A 17,302-nucleotide genomic window follows, 5' to 3' on the forward strand; every position below is an offset into this window, starting at 1 on the left:
CCTCAAAGCCTCCTTTCTTAGACTGGTCTGCTTCCAAGCCTGAACTTTAAAAAGTAACAACCCCCCACCGAAAAGCTACTTGTATTTACAAACAGCCTCTTTCAGCAGAGAACATTTCATGCCTCTTGACTTCCCAGTGACTTCTGCCCTTTAGAAGAGGCAACGTGGGGTTTAAATCCTCCAGGTAACTCTGAGCTCTGCTCCCTCGCAGGCGAGAAGCGGCCGAGTTTCGACGTCAGCTACAGCGCGGGTTTCCTGTACGAGAAGGAGAGCGAGCTGATGCACGGGCGCATGATGGACCAGGCCATCAACAACGCCATCACCTACCTGGGGGCCGAGGCCCTGCGCCCGCTGGTGCAGACCCCGCCGGCGCCCACGGCCGAGATGGTGCCGGTGATCAGCAGCCTGTACCCGCTGCCGCTGCCCCGCGCCGACGTGCCCAACGGCGCCGAGCCCGGCCACGGCCACCTCAGGGACAAGAGCCTGTCGTCCGACAGGGGCCTCTCGCCCAACAACAGCGGCCACGACTCCACGGACACTGACAGCAACCACGAGGAGCGGCCAAACGCCTCCTCCTTCCCCCAGGGCCAGGGCATCCCCGCCCCGGCCCGCAACGGCCTCCCGGCCCTGAAGGATTTCCCCAGGCCCTACGACATCCTCAAGCCGCCCGCCCTGTGCCCGCGCGACGCCTTCAAGGTGCTCAACAAGGACGGGGAGCCCATCGGGGTGTTCCGCTGCGACCACTGCCGCGTGCTCTTCCTGGATTACGTCATGTTCACCATCCACATGGGCTGCCACGGCTTCCGAGACCCCTTCGAGTGCAACGTCTGCGGCTACCGGAGCCACGACCGCTACGAGTTCTCCTCGCACATCGCCCGGGGGGAGCACAGGGTCGTGCTCAAGTGAAGGGACCGGCTCTCCGAGGGCAGGAGCCGTGTTTTCCCGTCCCGGGGGAGGCTCGGTCGGTCGGGTTTTTAATTAGCGTAACGAAATTTCCCGAGTATTTTTCTAGGCCAGTTTTAAGCGTGTCACGGGGAGGTGACACCTCTGTAAATTCTTTCCCGATAATTCAGTGTTCTGTAGCATCTCTGCCTGGCTGCTGTGGTGAGCAGGACTGTGGGGAACACCCGGGGCAGAGACTGGTTTTGATATGAACTTTATTTTTGTGAAACTTCAGAGCCATTTGCGATGTTTTGAATTTTTAGCGTGTGTTTGTTTTTATAGGGTTTGCTTTAACTCAGCACAAAAGGGTTTCTTGGCAGCTCCCCTGCTTGCTCAGGTGTTTGGTCAGAGGTGTGTTGGAGGAGCTTTTTCTTAGTTATAATTCTCATATGGTCTTCCAGTGGCTTATCACCAAAACAAGGAAAGCAAGGGCAGGAAAAGGGAGGAATTTTTAATTCCTCCTTCAAGCTTTTCCCCTAAGCCCTGGTGAGTGTGTGGCCCCACCACACTTTCATTTTTCTTACCACTTTTGTTCTGTTTCTATAAAGTCACTCCCACCCAGCAAGAGCAAAATAAGAAATGAGACCTATTTGGGGTTGGGATTTTTTAACAATAAGCATTTTTGGGATACCCAGTGAGGTCACTGGTTGGCTCATCCATGTAGGCTGGGGGAAATCCCGATTTTCATTGCTGGAAACTCCTCCTTTCTGATGGGTGCCACGAACAAGGATGAAGCTGTGCTGTGTGTTGTGCCTCTGCCTTGCTCCTGCTGTGCTCCAGCAGCAGGACACGTGGCTGTGCCATTCCATGTCCCTATGGACAGTGCTGGGATGGGAGCAGGATCAGGTGGGACCTGCAGGTGTGTGGGAGCTGCACCAGGACATCCCTTGGCAGGAGATGCTGCTCCACACCCTGAGCAGGTGCCTCCCTTTGAAGCTGGTTTTTAAAACAATTCTTTGGAACTCCTCCCTGCTCCACAGCCCTGTTGGTGTCTCTGTGCTGGAGAGGGATTTGGGAATGGCTTTGCTGAGCGAGGGTTTATTCTTTGTGAAGTATTTTTGTACCCCCTAGTTAGGAGTGTTCTGATGGACTTTCTGCATCCCTTGTATGGTTTGAGAGCTGCATTGCTTTTGTGTTATCCCTGGTGATCCAGCTGCTTCCCTGAGGGAAGGCTGGAGAGTTCAGGGTCAAGAAATACTGAATTCCATTCCCTCTGCCTCTTTGGGCTCAAGTATTTCCTCCCGAAGAATTTTAAGGTACAAAAAAAAAAAAGACTACGTTCATTTTTCCCACTAAGGGTAGGTCTGGAGGGGGATAACTCAGCCTGCAGAGTGTCCAGAGTGCTGTGGAAGAGCTAATCCAGGATCCTGCTATCCCTGAGGCTCAGGAGAACTGTTGTGTGTGGAGCTGTAAAGCACGTTTAGGATCTTTCCCAGTTTCCCATCTGAGGCAGGTTTGGCTCTTCCCCGATGAACACTCGTGTCGTGGTGTGACAAACACTCTCCCCAAGTGAGGCTGCAGTTCCACCAACAATCCACCCCAAGGGTTAAGCCTTTGGGACTGGAAAAGAGAGGGAAAGGGAGGGAAAGAATTCCCAGAGGACAAAGAGAAACAGTTCTACTGCTGCTCTGACATTTCTGTGATAGTTTGGGGAATCTAAGTCCGACATTTTTAGGACATTGTGGTTGTCTTTATCAAATTCTTATTTTGTCACAAGCTTGCTTTTCAATGGCTTAGTTTTCAACACCAAAGAATTGTCAATAAATGAATAAAATACCTAAATAATGACAATGTGCTGACTTGAGGGCAGGCAAAGGCAGGTTCTTCAAGGAACCTGCACTCCTGGAGCCATCCAAAAATCTGGTTTTCCATAAGTGGATTGAGTAATGGAGCCCCTTTTAAACCACTTTTGTAGGATTCACTAAAGAACACACTTGAATTTTCCCTTCACCCCCATCCCACAGCGCTGCCCTGGAGCCTTTTGCCTGGGAGGTGGGAATCCCACCGGGCTGTGCCTGGACATCGAGGGGCTGCCTCGGTCCTGGGTGGATCTCTGAGCTCAGAGGAGCTTTGGACACCACCTCATCTGGGAAAACTGAGGGGAAAACCACTGCTGTTGGTTGAGAGCCTGAGTTATTCTGCTCCTGGTTTGTTATTTTGGTCCAGAACAGATTTGGGTTTGGGGCATTCTCTGGCCTGTCGTGTGTCCACCTCGCTCGGTTCTTCGTTTCCTGATGAACTGCACCCCAACAGTGGCAGGAGAGGCCCCAGGGAAGGAGCTTTCAGCACCAAGAAAGGAGTCTCTGGTGCTTAAATGTTTGCTGAAGTTTTTAAAAATTTCAATAAACCCCTGTGTGCTAAAGCAGAGCTGGGAAGTGACGGGCACGAGCAGGCTGAGGAGTGGGAATGGGATCCGGGGAGCGGGTCTGGAGCACCAGGGCTGGAGCTGGGACCTGTGACCCAGCCGGGTGTGATGGGACCGTGGCTGTGGTGCAACCCCCGGTGGGCTGAGCCACGGTGGGGTCTGTGCTCGGCACAACCAGTTACTCAGTGGAGTAACTGATACACTCGGAGGTGTAAACTAACGCTGCCTGTTCCTCCAGCTGCTGGGAAATGGTGTTGGACTCAGCTGTGGTTAATAGGGGAACGATAAAACCCAAGAGCCGTGGGGTGTGGGCAGCTCAACCCCACGCCCGGACCGCGGGGTGGGCTCAGGGGTTCCGTGGGATGCCGGGAGCTGCACCCACCGTGCGGGAAAGCGATGGAAACATCCCGGCGGCGGGAGGGTGGAGGCTCACACCACCCGCAGCCCTCTTAACACCCGCCTTACCAGGCTGACGTTGCTCGCCCTTGTTTCATTCCTCCCCGACACCTTCTGCCGCAAGGGCTGGACGCGCTTGAGAAACAGAAACGAGAAAAAAAAAAACACACACACAACCCAAAAGAAAGTCAGAGGATTCTTTTTTTTTTTTTTTTTCCTCCACTTCCTTCCCAACCAGGGGTGGCAACCAAAAGGGCCGAGGGGTCTTTTCCCCTCGCTGTGCCAGCGCTGGGTGCGACAGTGTCAGCCCCGACAGCCCCCGGGGGCTCAGTCTCACGGCGTCTTCCCATCCCGGCTTTTCCCTGATCCAAACTCCCTCATCCCTCTGCTGCCTGGAACCAATCCCCTTTCAAGGCTTACAGAAACCTTCAGTTGGTGTTGTGACAGAGCGATCCTTATCTGCTGATAGCTGTAATCGTGACAGAGCACAGAGGAACTGGTTTCCCCCGCCGTCGTGTCGAAACACGCTTCCTAACGCCCAAAAAAAATCCCATAAAACTCTTCCGGGTGCTGCGCCGCATCCTTGGAGCATCCCGGCCGGCTCCTGCTCCCCCGCGGGGAGCGGCCGAGCTCCCAAACCCCGGCGGAGCCGGGAGGGGACAGCGGGCGAGGGAGGTCTGAGTCAGCGGCGGCACCTCCCCCGTGTCCCCGTCCCCAGCCGTGCCCTGAGTCACGGGCCCCGCCGGCGTTTTCCCACCCTCCGCGTGGGCCGGGTTCCCAAATCCGGGGGGCACGGGGCCAGCAGAGCCACCTCTGTGCTGAGTGACGGCCTTGGAAGTGTCCCCAGCGCTGGCACCGCCACGGGGGATTCTCTGCAGCCCCGGGGGTCCCGCCGGGAAACGCGGGAGCAACACAAGGGCAGGGCCACGACTGTCACCGGGGCACCACGACGGGGCCAGCGGGTTCATGTCACGCCTGGTGCCCCCCTCGCTGCGCCGGGAGAGAAGTGAAGCCCCCGGGGAGCTCCCGAGCCGTCCCCTCCGTCCCCTCCGGCCGGGTTATATCTGGCGCCACATTTGCATGGCAGCGAGCCGGCACCTGGCAGCGAAATCCTCGGGGAATCGGGGACACGGGGAGCGGCTGGCGACTGTCACACCCCGGGGGCAGGAAAGTCCCAGCAGACAATTGTTTTTCAGAAGAATCTGCTTCCGACCCGCCCGGCTCCGGCCGCTCCAGCGCGGCACCCGCGGGGCTGCGGCGGTGGTGGGATGGGGATGGAGGGTGGTCCTGGGCTCGGACCGCTGCTCCACGGCCACGGCGGGTGCTCCAGGCGGGAGGTGATGCTCCTCAGCCTCAGGCATGACCCAGGTGCCCCCCCACAGATTGGGGATACCCCCATCACCAGCAGCTCCCTGTTCCCTCCTCGCTCTGCCCGGGACCCCCGTGAGGGGGGCTGTGATTGGGGCTGAGGCCATCACAGGCTGCTCCCCCCAGACCCCGCTGCCCCCCGCCCGCAGGGAGAGCTGCGGCTCATCCTGGTGCCCCCAGTACCAGCCCCATTGCTGCTTCCCTGGGCACCGGGGGCGTCTAGGGGGAGGGTCCTGTCCTCCCTCAGCCCCGTTTCCCACAGCTGTGACTCTGTGCCCGGGGGGGCTGAGCCGCAGGGCCCCCCCCTTGTTGCTCCCCGGCGCCGGGCACAGCCCCCCCCCCCCCCCCCCCCGTCCTGCCCCCCGGAGTGGAGAAAGTTAGTCAAATCTGCAGAAACCGCAGCGGGGGGAGAGGCAGCGACTCTGTCACCGCTTTGATGTCACTCCTGCACGTCCCACAGGTGCTGCCATGGCCCCGGGGCCGCGGTCCCACCGCCGCTTTGCCATTAACTCGTGCGAGAAGGGGGGATAATGCAAAAATATTTCCTCTCCCCCCCACACACCCCCGCCCCCATCCTGTCCCCGAGGTCCCTGGAGCCGGCGGGGCCCCGGAGAGGCCACGTGCGAGGCACACGGAGCTGCAGCCGCCACCCAGCCCTCGCACGTGGGGCCGGGGGTCCCGGCAGGGCCCCGGGGGGCTGCGCCGGGGAAGGGGCCGGGCAGGTTCGTGAGCAGCGGCCCCGCGGGGTTGGTTCGTGCCGGGCCTCCTGCGGTTTCCCCCTGTGCTCTCCTGCCGGGGCTGTCACGCCAGGCGCCCACGCACCACCACCCGGGGCACACCAGCCCTGCCATCGCCCCCCCCCCCCCCCCCCCGAGCCGGAGGGGAGCCCCCGGGGGCAGCGTGGGGTGCTGGGGTTCCCTGTTCCCAGCCTTTGCCATGCACCCCACCTCCACTTCGCCCCGGTTCCCTTTGCACCCCCCGTGCCCCCTCTGAACACACCACACCTCGCTCTCACCCTGCTCCCCCCCCACCGTCACCTCCTGCACCCCCTGTGCTGCCCCAGGGCCGTGGGGCTCAGTGCTGGAGGGGGGTGACTCAGGACCCCCCCCCGTGGGACATTCCCGACCACCCAGCACTGTCTGGGGGAAGGAGGACTCAGGAAGGAGGACACTGCCTCTGGCAGCCGGGGGAGGTCCCCTGGGGGCCACACGCCCTCGGGTGCAGGGGGCCGGATGCCCCAGGGAGGGGGAGGCTCTTCCCAGCCCCGTCACGGCCGCCGCTCTCCCGGAGGAAGCCGCTCCGCGTTGCTCACCCGGCGCTGGTTACAAACACCGCTCCCACTTCAGGTTTAATGCGGCGGCGGCCGCGGGCGCTATTTCGGGCCGGGGGCGGGATAGAAACCCCGCAGGGGTCCCGCCCCAGAGCCCCCCGCCCCCGAGCCGCCCTCCCGGGGGTGGGGTGGGCGCTGCCCGGGGCTGTTCTAGGGGGCTATTTGAAGCCCAGGAGCCGCACGCCCGCCTTGACCTTCCGTGACTTCCAGCGGAGCAGGCGGATGGCGCGGAGCCCGAAGCGCAGCACCGCGTCGTACTTGAACACCAGCTTGTAGAAGGCGTCGGTGACCAGGGCGCCGCTGGGGTCGGCGTGTTTGAGCGCGGCCATGGGCGTGTACGCCACGTTCGTCTGGTGCCGGAACGGCGGCCGGGCCGCCTCGATCACCCGCAGGGTGTGCTGCACGGGGCACAACACTGTCCCCTCCCTGTCCCCCCAGCCCCTCCTCAGCCCCGGCCCGTTTCTGCCACCACCACCATTCCACCCCCGTCCCCTTTCAGCCCTGTCTGCATCCCATTCCTCTGCATCTCCATCTCCCTTCCTATCCCTTCTTCTTCCCATTCACATCCCATCCCCAAGCCCATCCCATCCTATCCCTATTTTGATCCCATCTCATCTCACCCCATTCCAATCCTATCCCCATCCCCTTCCCATTCTATTCCTATCTCTGTCCCATCCCACCCCATCCCCATCCATCCTACCCCATCTCCGTTTCTTCCCATCCCCATTCCATTTCCATCCCATCTCCATCCTCAGTTCCCTCCCATCCTATCCCCATCCATCCCATCCCCATTCCCATCCCATCCCCCCTCACCCCATCCCCACCCTCATCCCTACCCCCATCCCCATTCCTCACCACTCCCATTCCCACTCCCAGCCAGGCTCAGCCCCATCAGGATGGAGCTGTCCAGGCAGGATCCGTCCTGTTTTCAGCTGGCCATTGCTATTCCTCATTAGGACTAATTAATACTTCCCAGCCCAGCCCCCTCCCACCCATCACCTCAGCGATGTCCTCAGGGGTCTGGCCCAAGCTGGCAAACACGTCCCTGGAGTTCCTCAGGTAGAGGTCGGTGAAGATTTTGGCCGTCTCGGGGTCCGTCCGGGAGTAGTCGGCGCGTTCGGCCTCCTCGTACAGCTTCGTCTCGAACTCCGTCACCACCGGCCCCGGCTCCACCAGGCTGATCCTGCCCGGGGAGGGGGCGCTGGGCACTGGGGCCCCCCAAAGCCCCGTCCCGGGGGGCTGCAGACCCCCCCAGTCCCACACTCACGCCACGTTGAAGCGCAGCGCCTGCACCACAAGGCTCTCACAGAAACCCTCCACCGCGAACTTGGAGGCCGAGTAGATGTCGTTGAAGACGATGCCTGGTTGGGTTGGGGGGTCCCGGTCAGGGCTGAGGGCGGGGCTGGCCCCCCCAGAGTGCCCCGTGCCCCCGTACCCTGCAGGCCCATGATGCTGCTGATGACCACGATGTGGCCCCCGCGGCGCCGCTTCATGTCCGGCAGCACCTCCTTGACGAGGCGGACGAGGCCGAAGAAGTTGGTGTCCATGAGGCTCTGCATGGCCGCCAGGCTCTGGCTCTCCAGCGGGCCCACCATGCCCACCCCGGCGTTGCTGACTGAGGGCACGGGGCATCAGTGGGGGCAGACCCCAAGCGGGGGGATCCCACACCCTGGGCATGGAGGGTCTCCAGCGCTTGGAGGGTCCCCAGCGTGGGATGTCCTGGCAGTGAAGGGTCCCTGGTGCACAGGGTGTCCCCAGCACGGGGGGTCCCTATCGCAGGGGGTCCCTGGTGTGTGTGGTCAGGTCCCTGGCACAGAGGGTCCCCCTGTGCTCAGAGGGTCCCCAGCATGGGATTTCCTGGGTTTGGAGGCTCCCTGGTACATGGAATGTCCCTGGCACAGAGGGTGCCTGGTTCATGGGGTCAGGGGGTCTCTGGTGCATCAGGTGTCCCTGTCGTGCCCCCCCAGCACTGGGGGCACAAAGTGTCCCCAGCCTGGGACACGCTTGGCAGGGACAGCCCCCAGCACAGGGGGTGTCCCCACCGCGGGGTGTCCCCGTCACGGAGGTTCCCAGCCCAGGGCTCCCCACGGCCAGGACAGGAGGGGAGTGCCGGGGCTCACCCAGGACATCCACGTGGCGCCCGGGGATGCTGTCGAGGCAGGCTCGGATGGAGCCCTCGTCGCACACATCCAGCTGTTTGATCTCCAGCGTCCGGCCCAGCGCCGGCCCCGCCGCCGCCGCCAGCGCCGCGCTCCGGCCCACGTTCCTCATGGTGGCGATCACTGAAGGGGGGGGGGGGGCACAGGCGGCTCAGCCCCGCGCGGGGTCCCCCCGGGGGCCGGGGGGGTCCCTCCTCTGCCCCGCTCACCTTGGAAGCGGCGCTGCTTGTCCCGCGCCAGCCGCACGGCCAGGGCCAGCCCGATGCCCGAGGAGCAGCCGGTGATCAGCACCGTCTTGGGAGCCATGGTACGGCCTGTGGCCCACATCCCAGCCCCCCCGCCTTTATAGCAGCTGCCCCGGCCCTGGGCCCCCCCCTCCCCAAATCCGGGCCCTTAATCCCCCCTTGGATAATCCGCCCCCCGCTCCCCGGGGATTTGCGGGCGGCCGCGTGGCTGAGCCACACGTGGTGCCCCGGGCACACAGAGGGGCCTTTGTGCCGGACCTGGGGCACCGTGGGGACACGGTAGGACATGGGGACACTGCCAGCCGTGTGCCACTGGCAGCGGGGGGCTGTGGGGACCCCCCCAGCTGTGCCTTTGGAGCGGACAAGGCAGGAGCTCTGCAAAAATAACCTTTATTGTCACTGGTATAAAACACGTCCCAGTTTTCAACTGGCCTTGTGGGGACGTGGGGGACGCGGTGGTGGGTGCCCCCCTCGCCCCCCCACCCCAGGACCCCGCTCCTGGGGACCCCAAAACGCCCCTGGTGTGGGGGCAAGGAGTGCCAGGCCCCCACGGGGACATTCGGGGCTGCTGCTGCTGCAGAGGGGGGAGGACAAAGTGCTTGAGTGTGAAGGGTCCTGGCGAGCCGAGCTGTGCCGTGTCTGTGGTGCCAGGCTGTGCCAGACCATCCTGGTGGTGCTGGGCTGTGCTGGGCTGTGCTGAGCTCTGCCACGCCGGTGGTGCTGGGCTGTGCTGAGCTGTGCCGTGTCAGTGGTGCCCAGCTGTGCCAAACCCTGCTGGTGGTGCTGGTCTGTGCCAAGCCATGCCATACTGGCAGTGCCAGGCTGTGCCAAACCGTCCCAGTGGTGCCAGGCTGTGCCAATCCATTCCCTGCCAACGGTGCCGGGCTGTGCCAAGCCGTGCCATATCGGCAGCGAGGCCGTGCCAAGCCGTGCCAGCAGTGCCAGGCTGTGCCAGGGCGTGCGGTGCCCCGGGGCTCAGAGGGCCACGCAGGTGCAGTAGTGGCGCAGTTTGCAGGGCAGGATGCCCCGGTTGATCTGGTGGAACTCCACGAGCTGGATGAGGTCGGCGAAGCGCGTCTGCCCGTCGTCCATGGTGAAGTAGAGCCGACCCTCCTCCTCGCTCTGCCGGGGGGCGGCGGGTCAGGACCCCACAGATCAGCCTCCCTGGGTCCCCCTGTCCTCCCCCAGCCCCCCTGGAGCCCCCCACCCACGGGCAGGATGAGGTAGTGTTTGATGCGCTGCAGGTGGCACAGGGACAGCACGAAGCCCTTGGGGTTCCGTTGGCTCTCCCGCACCAGGAAGACGCTGCGAGGCCCAAGAGGGGGGTCACTGCTGGCTCCGGGCCCCTCTGTGTCACCCATGGGGTCCCACATACCCTCCACGAACTCTGGGGGCCCAGTACCCCCTGGGAACTCTGGGAACCCCAAACCCCCAGCTCCCAAACCCATGGGGAGTCCCACCCTCCCTGGGATCCCCCACTCCCCCAGCAAGTCTCCCCCACCCCTACAGGCATCCTGCATCCCCCCGTGGGCCCCAGGGCCTGTAACTCTTGGGCTCCTGTGCCCCCCTGCTGTCCCATGTCACCCCCCAAGCCCCAGGGACCCCTCCCTCCCCTCCCGGGGTCCCGTACCCATCCACCAGGCCCTGGCGGCCGATGAGCTGCTGGGTGTCCTCGCGGGAGATGCGCCCGTGGAACCAGGGCTGGGTGCGGTGGATGGCTGTGGGGACAGGGGCGTCAGGCTCGGGGGGGACCCCCTGCCCAGGGCAGGGACAACCCCCCCATCTAGGGGCAGCCCCCCCATCTCACCAGCGCTGAGTGGGGAGCTGTGGCAGGCGGCGGGCAGGCTGTACCGGTGCGTCGTCTTCTTCTGGCCGTGCAGAGCAAGGGGTGGGCGTTAGGGTGGGATCAGGGGGGTCCTTCCCTCGCCCCCCACCCTCCCCTGGCACCCCAACTCACCCTCCAGGCCTGTGCCTCCTCCAGGGCCGCCGTCAGCACCTCGCTGGGGTTCTCGATCACCCGGCCCGTGCACCCCGAGAAGTCCATGGCCACCAGGGCGTTGTCAGAGACGCTTCTCTGTGTGGGAATGGGGGGTCACCAGGGGGGTCCCCACGGGCCAGGGCCCACGGAGGGCGGGGGGCACTCACCAGGGGTGTGGGGCCGATCCAGGGGGGTTGGCTCAGCCGTGCCTGCGCTTGCTGGTAGTTGCGGTAGAGCTGCATCCCATACTGGGGGGGGAAGGTCCTGTCAGCTGGGGGTGGTCCGTGGGGCCTCTGTCCCACTGCAGGGTGAGGGTGGGGACAGGGACCTCCACAACCCCCCAGTGTGGGGATGGGGACCTCTGTGTCCACCTCACATGGGGACAGGGACACCCACCCCGAATCTCTTCCAGCACCGGGATGGGGACGAGCCCCCAGCATCCCTTTAGAATCCCTCCATATCCCCTCCAGCATCCCGCAGCATCTTCCCAGCATCACCTCAGCATTCCCCTGGTAACCCTTGAGAAATCCCCCGGCATCCCTCTGGCATCATTCCAGCCTCCCCTCCAGCCTCTCCCCGGCCTCCCCCTGGCACAGGGCCGGTCCCATCCTGCCGGGGCTCACCTTGAAGAGCCGAAACGCCGCCATCCAGCAGCTCCGGCTCTGCTCGTCCTCACTGCAGAGCAGCTTCAGGCCCTTCACGCCGCCCCGCACCTTGTGGGGCTGGGGGAGAGGCCGGAGCCATCACGGGGCAGCCCCGGGTGGCCCTGTGGGGGGAGGCACAGAGACCCCCTGACAGGGGGAGGCACAGGGAAGGACCCCCCAGCCATGCAGGGACATCCCCACCTTGATGCAGAAGCCGAACTCAGTGGGGGTCCCGTAGAGCTTCTTGCCCTGGGTCACGTAGTAGATGTTGGACTCGGTGAGGTCAGCGAAGTACTGGAGGTGCCGGGGGTCCTGGGAGGGTGGGGGGTGTCAGGCTGCAGCCCCTGGCCATGCTCCCCCCACCCCAAGACCCCCGTGCCCTCACCTTGGAGGTGCCCTTGGTGGAGTAGTAGAGCCCCGAGCGGCGCAGGGAGAAGTGGAAGCGCTTCCAGACCTTGCGCCCGGGCTCCCGCAGCTGCAGGAACCCCTGGACCTCGGGGCAGCTCCCGGAGTTGAGGAAGTTCTGGGGGGACACGGGGGCTGAGGGGCACGGCGGGGTCCCCAGGGCACGGCGGGACCCCCGGGGCACCTCAGTCCCTCAGTGCCCCGTACCTGGATGAGCTCGGAGTGTGCCATGCTCTTGTTGGCCTCCAGGCAGCTGGACACCATCACCTCAGGGAACAGCGACTGCTGGGGGCACAGAGGGGGTCAGCAGAGCCCCGTGGGGTGCTGGGGTGGGGGTCACCCCCATCCCTTCAGGCCCACGTACCACATTGCTCTTGAAGAGCTCGTACTTGGCGAAGTTCTTGCGGAACACGAAGCGGCTCTCGGCGCCGGTGGCCCAGGAGCTCTGCACCTCCACCACGGCCTCGTGGTCCTCCAGGCACCGCTCTGGGGGGGCACGGGGGGTCAGTGGGGAGCCCTGGCCGTGCCCCCCCATCCCCCGTGTGCCCCATCCTCCTCAGGGCTCACCCAGGGCCAGGTGAGGGTGCAGCTCCACCAGGGCCCAGCTGTGGTCGTGGATCGCCCGCGTCCTGCGCACCAGGGTCTCGCAGAGCTGCCGGGCCGTGGTGCCCGCCGAGGCCTCCAGGGACCGGCAGGCGCCGTCCTCGCCGAACACCTTCACCACCTGCGGCACCACCGGGGGCGTCAGGGCCCCCCCCCCCGGGGGGGGGGGCCCCGCAGACACAAAGGTGAGACCCCCCCCAGCCTGCCCGCTCCCCTGTTCCCTGAACTCGTGTGGGAGCTGGTCCTTGCCCCAGGGATGAGACTCCTGATTCACGTGGGAGGTGCCCTCATGTCGGGGGTCCCTGTCCCCAGAGCTGAGCCCCCCCATCTCCCCGGACTCGTGTGGAAAGGTGCCTTCACAGGGGTGGAGTCCCAGGGCACCCCTCTTCCCAGCCCCCCTGTCCCCCTGGCTTCTGTGGGAGGGAGCTTTGCAGGCGGGTCCCTGTCCCAGGACAAAGAAACCCCCTCCCCAGCCCCTCAACTCGCACGGGAGGTACCCTCACGGGGGGGAGGGTCCCTGTCCCCGTGCTGAACCCCCCCTCCCCAGCCCCCCCTTCCCAAACTCACGTGGGAGGTGCCCTCGCGGGGGGGTCCCTGCCCCAGGGCGGGGCTGCTGAGGATGGGCGAGTTGGAGGGGCTGCAGAGCTCCGGGAAGGGGTTGGGAATGCTGGGCAGCGACGATGCGCGCGGCTCCTCCTGGGGCGGGGTCCGGCTGCGGGCGCAGGGGGGGGGTTGAGCTCTGTGACACCCCCTGTGCCCCCCCTGCACCCTCCGAGCCCCCTCCAGACCCCCACCCACCTGTTGCCGTGGATGAAGAGGGGCTGGGAACGCTTGACCTCGGGCAGCCCCTCGCCCCCATCCCACTCGCTGGGGAGCCCCTCCTGCTCCACCCCTCCCGGCCCGGGGGGCTCCCGGAGGCTGCTCTGCTGAGCTCCCCCCTCCATGGCATTATCTGTGGGGAGAGAGTGGGTCCAACACTGCCCGGGGCTCCAGGGCCAGGTTTGGGGATCCATGGCCAGGTTTGGGGGATCCATGGCCAGGTTTGGGGGTCCATGGCCAGGTCTGGGATCCGTGGCCAGGTCTGGGATCCATGGCCAGGTTTGGGAATCCATGGTCAGGTCTGGGATCCGTGGCCAGGTCTGGGATCCATGGCCAGGTTTGGGAATCCATGGCCAGGTCTGGGATCCATGGCCAGGTCGGGGATCCATGGCCAGGTTTGGGATCCGTGGCTAGGTCAGGGATCTGTGACCAGGTTTGGGGGATCTGTGGCCAGGTTTGGGATCCATGGCCAGGTGTGGGGGTCCATGGCCAGGTTTGGGGGATCCATGGCCAGGTCTGGGATCCATGGCCAGGTTTGGGGGTCCATGGCCAGGTTTGGGATCCATGACCAGGTGTGGACAGCCCCCATGGGACGCTGTGCCAGGCTCCACACGGGCCACACGCCACCAGTGCCGTGGTGCTGCTGAGGGGATCCCACCCCTGGCACCCACCCAGGGTGTGTTTTAACAGTGCCCAGAAAAACAGGACCCCCACCCGAGGGGGGCTGGCTGAGCCCCAGCTGGCTGCCAAGGGTTGGGGTGTCCCTGTCCCCCCCAGACCTGTCCTGGTGCTGGGGACAGAGGTGTGACACTGGTACTGAGCACAACCCACCACGAGACAGCTGAGAATCCCCCACATCCCTCAAGGGACCCTCACGGTGCCCCCAGGTCAGCACTGAGGGTCTGTGGGCACCGTGAGACACCAGCTGAGCCGTGCTGGGCTGAGCTGTGCCAGGCTGAGATTTGCTGGGCTGAGCTGTACCAGGCCGAGCAGTGCCAGGCCAAGCTTTGCCTGGCCGGGCTGTGCCAGGCTGAGCCGTGCCGGCGCCGTGGGGAGCAGGAAGCGGGAGCGCGGCGGCGGCTCAGCCCAGACACCTCCTCGGGTCCGGCCAAACCAGTTCTGGCGGCCGCTCCCAGCTCCACCTCACCGCCCTGGCATCCGGGGGCGAGGGAGCCGGCGCCCGCCATGGGAACCGCTGCCAGCCCCCCACATCAGGGGAACCCCGGGACACCCCCCGGTCCCGCCGGTGCCAGTGCCACAGCGCTGGGGGGCTCGGACACCGGCCACACTCCAGGTCCAGCCCTGGAGTGAGCAGCACGTGGCACACGTAACACACACGTAACACACACATGGCACCTGTGGCCGCACCGGTGGCACTCGGTGGCACTCGGTGGCACTCGGTGGCACTTGGTGGCACTCGGTGGCTGCGGCCCCGGCGGGGACGTCCCAGGAGGCTGCGGGGACTCGGGTTAATGATCCACCCTCTGCCTCTGCCCAGCCCGTTCTGTCCCCTCCCCGTGCCCATCCCCGCCTCCTGCCAGCTCCCGGGGCCAAGTCCATGGCCGGGCAGGATCGATGCCATCCCCTCCCATCCCTGTCCCCACAGTGTCCCCATCCCTATCCCAGTGTCCCACCAGCACCCTCCACTCCATCCCCGCTCCCTGCCCTGGCTCTGCCGAGGTCCCCCTGCCTGGCCAGACCCTGGGGGGCCATGGGGACAGCCAGGGGTTATGTGGGGTGACGGTGCCCATGGTGGGACGCGGCGCAGGGACACAGGGGGATGTGACAAATGGGGACCCCGAGGGGCCCTGGGATGGGGACACAGCCCTGCCACCAACCCAGCCCATCCCCATGGCCTCAGGTCACCCCGGGGCCAGCCTTGCCCTGGTGGCCCTGAGGGGGCTGTGACAGGGTGGTGACCATGGCAGGGGGACACACAGGGTGTCCCTGGGGTCTGGGACAAACGGGGGGACCCAGGGCCTAGGGGCTATGGGGGAAGGGGACAGGGCCCACCGGGGTTATGGGGTGGGGAACTGGAGGGGGTCAGGACCACTGGGTTGGGCCATGGGGCCACCAGGATGATGGAGCAGGGGGACCAGGGCCACCACCATGAAGGGACAACCCAGGGCGAGCAGGACTGGGGGGCAGATGGATGTCGAGGCTGTAGAGTGGGGTCTGGGGGCCACCAGGGCTACAGGAAGGGTCCCAGGGCCCCCGGGATTAGGAGTCGGAGTTCCAGGGTCACCAGGATAAGGGATAGAATCCCAGGGCCACCAGGATAAGAAGAAGAGGTCCCAGGGCCACTAGGGCTAAGGGAGGGGGTCCCAGGGCCACCAGAATAAGGGGACAGGGCTCCCAGGGGCACAGAGGCAGTGGGGAAGCTACCGGGGTGGCAGAGGAGGAGGAAGAGCTGAGAGGAAGGCAGGAGGGAGGGAAGGGGCAGGGACCCAACGAGGGGTCCAGGGTCGTTCCCGGCGGGATGGGGCTGACCCCCCGGGCTGAGCAGCGGCCCCCCCGGCCCCAGGAGCCCCCGGCACGGCCCTGCTCCTACCTGTAGGCGCCCGCCGCGTCCCGCCACCCTCCCGCCGGACCGGGGATTCCTGTTCTCCCCGGGTTTATCTACCTGCGCCTGCCCCCGCCCCCGCCTGACATCACCGCGCCCCGGGGCTGCTGCCCGGCCCCGGCCCCCAAAGCACCCGGGGGGGCCCCCACAGCTCCCCCGGACCCGAGGGGGGGTGCCCAGCCCGGCCCCGTGCTGATCCCGGCAGGCTGGACCCCACAAACCCACCCACCACGACCCCCCCGAGGTGGGGATGGGGAGTTTCCCACAATGCACTGGGATGACCTCTGGAGCAGCCAAAGCTGGGGGGGACACAGGGCCTGTGGGGGGAGCACAGAGACCCTCGGGATGTCCTGGGGGTGCGGGTCCCGCGGGCCCCAGCCCACCCCCATGGGGGTCTCCAGCCCCAGGGTGTGGGGTTTGGGTCGGGGCTCCCCTGGGTCCCCCCAGTGTGGGGGGCTGGAAAGATCCTACAAAGGGTGGGGGGTCCCACGGTGTCAGCAAAGGTGGGAGGGACTCCATGGGGTGGGGGGTTTTAGTGGGGGTCTCATGCAGGTGGCAGGAGGGATGTGGGGACCCCCCATGGAAGGGGGGCTGCGGGGAGATTTTGGGGGTCCCCAGGGGGATGCTGAGGGCCCTGTGGGTGTCCTGTGGGTCCATGGGTGACTCCTCAGGGTCTGGGGGGGGCACAAGACCCTACAGGACCCCCATGGGAGTATTGAGGGGAGGGTGGGGTTCCACAGAGCAGTGGGGACCCCCATGGGACCAGAGAGCTCCTGGGGGGGTCATTTCAGGCCCCTGTGTGGGTCCCCCAAGGATCATTTTGGGTCCCTCTGCAGTGGGTTTGGGTGACACTGGGGTCACTCCGGGTCCCCCAGGGGTCACTTGGGGGTCAGTTTTGGTCCCCTTGGGGAGTCACTGGGGTAATTTTTTATCCCTTGGGAGGTCACTGGGGTCACTTTGGGTCCCCTAGGGGAGGTCACTGGGGTCGTTTTTGGTCCCTCTGGGGTGGGTGTAGGTGACACTGGGGCGTCACTGCGGGTCATTTTTAGTCCTCCTGGGAGGTCACTGGGGTCACTTTGGGTCCCCCGTGGGGGGTCACTGAGGGTCATTTTTGGCCCCTCCCCGGGGGGTCACCGGGGTCACTCCAGGTCCTCCGGAGGTCTCGGAGCAGACAAGACGAGGCGGGGCGGCGGCGCAGAGCGGCCGGAAGGGGTCGCGTCACGTGACGGCAACCCGGAAGCGGCGGCGCGGCGGGAGCGGGGCCATGAGCGGCGGGGACGGGGACGAGACTGGGATCGGGGCAGAGGCCGGTGCTGGCGCTGAACGGCGGGTCCGCATCGTCGTTGAGTATTGGTGAGAGCCAGCACCGCCTGGGGCAGCGGGAACCGCGGGCTTCCAGGGGATCCCCCGGCCCCCGGGGGTGCGGGGGGCCCGGGAGGGGCGGTGGTACTGGGGCGAAGGAGGGGGAACTAGGGTGAGGACTGC

General features: G+C 65.3%; 4 protein-coding genes across 7 annotated transcripts in view; 2 read left to right on the top strand and 2 right to left on the bottom strand.

Annotated features, from left to right (window-relative positions):
- Positions 1-2,724, top strand: part of IKZF3 (IKAROS family zinc finger 3) — a 35,870-nt gene extending 33,146 nt beyond the window's left edge. For all 4 annotated transcript variants that reach the window (XM_027666339.1, XM_027666341.1, XM_027666340.1 and 1 more), the window contains one exon: positions 212-2,724. In XM_027666339.1, coding sequence (XP_027522140.1) covers positions 212-906 — 695 coding nt within the window. In that variant the 3' untranslated portion in view covers positions 907-2,724. The remainder of the gene's footprint in view (positions 1-211) is intronic.
- A 3,829-nt stretch (positions 2,725-6,553) lies between these two features.
- RDH8 (retinol dehydrogenase 8) lies at positions 6,554-8,912 on the bottom strand. The gene is made up of 6 exons (XM_027666432.1): positions 8,770-8,912; positions 8,522-8,683; positions 7,837-8,016; positions 7,669-7,762; positions 7,401-7,584; positions 6,554-6,799 (listed from the first exon to the last, which is right to left on the bottom strand). The coding sequence occupies exons 1-6, from the start codon at positions 8,885-8,887 to the stop codon at positions 6,560-6,562; spliced, it is 978 nt and encodes a 325-aa protein (XP_027522233.1). The 5' UTR covers positions 8,888-8,912; the 3' UTR covers positions 6,554-6,559.
- Positions 8,913-9,654: 742 nt separating this feature from the next.
- GRB7 (growth factor receptor bound protein 7) overlaps positions 9,655-17,302 on the bottom strand; it is a 7,969-nt gene continuing 321 nt past the window's right edge. The window contains 16 exon segments of the mRNA XM_027666404.1: positions 9,655-9,927; positions 10,017-10,110; positions 10,436-10,523; positions 10,613-10,673; positions 10,763-10,879; positions 10,951-11,031; positions 11,407-11,505; positions 11,629-11,739; positions 11,813-11,950; positions 12,040-12,117; positions 12,197-12,318; positions 12,400-12,556; positions 13,003-13,147; positions 13,234-13,390; positions 15,810-15,865; positions 15,867-15,899. Coding sequence (XP_027522205.1) covers positions 9,781-9,927; positions 10,017-10,110; positions 10,436-10,523; positions 10,613-10,673; positions 10,763-10,879; positions 10,951-11,031; positions 11,407-11,505; positions 11,629-11,739; positions 11,813-11,950; positions 12,040-12,117; positions 12,197-12,318; positions 12,400-12,556; positions 13,003-13,147; positions 13,234-13,390; positions 15,810-15,865; positions 15,867-15,899 — 1,684 coding nt within the window. The 3' untranslated portion in view covers positions 9,655-9,780.
- MIEN1 (migration and invasion enhancer 1) overlaps positions 12,584-17,302 on the top strand; it is a 6,675-nt gene continuing 1,956 nt past the window's right edge. The window contains exons 1-2 of the mRNA XM_027666405.1: positions 12,584-12,620; positions 16,977-17,170. Coding sequence (XP_027522206.1) covers positions 17,082-17,170 — 89 coding nt within the window. The 5' untranslated portion in view covers positions 12,584-12,620; positions 16,977-17,081. The remainder of the gene's footprint in view (positions 12,621-16,976; positions 17,171-17,302) is intronic.

The sequence above is a fragment of the Corapipo altera genome, unplaced genomic scaffold (genome assembly GCF_003945725.1).
Source record: "Corapipo altera isolate COAL_440 unplaced genomic scaffold, ASM394572v1 200, whole genome shotgun sequence".
In the NCBI taxonomy this organism is placed as follows: Eukaryota; Metazoa; Chordata; class Aves; order Passeriformes; family Pipridae; genus Corapipo; species Corapipo altera.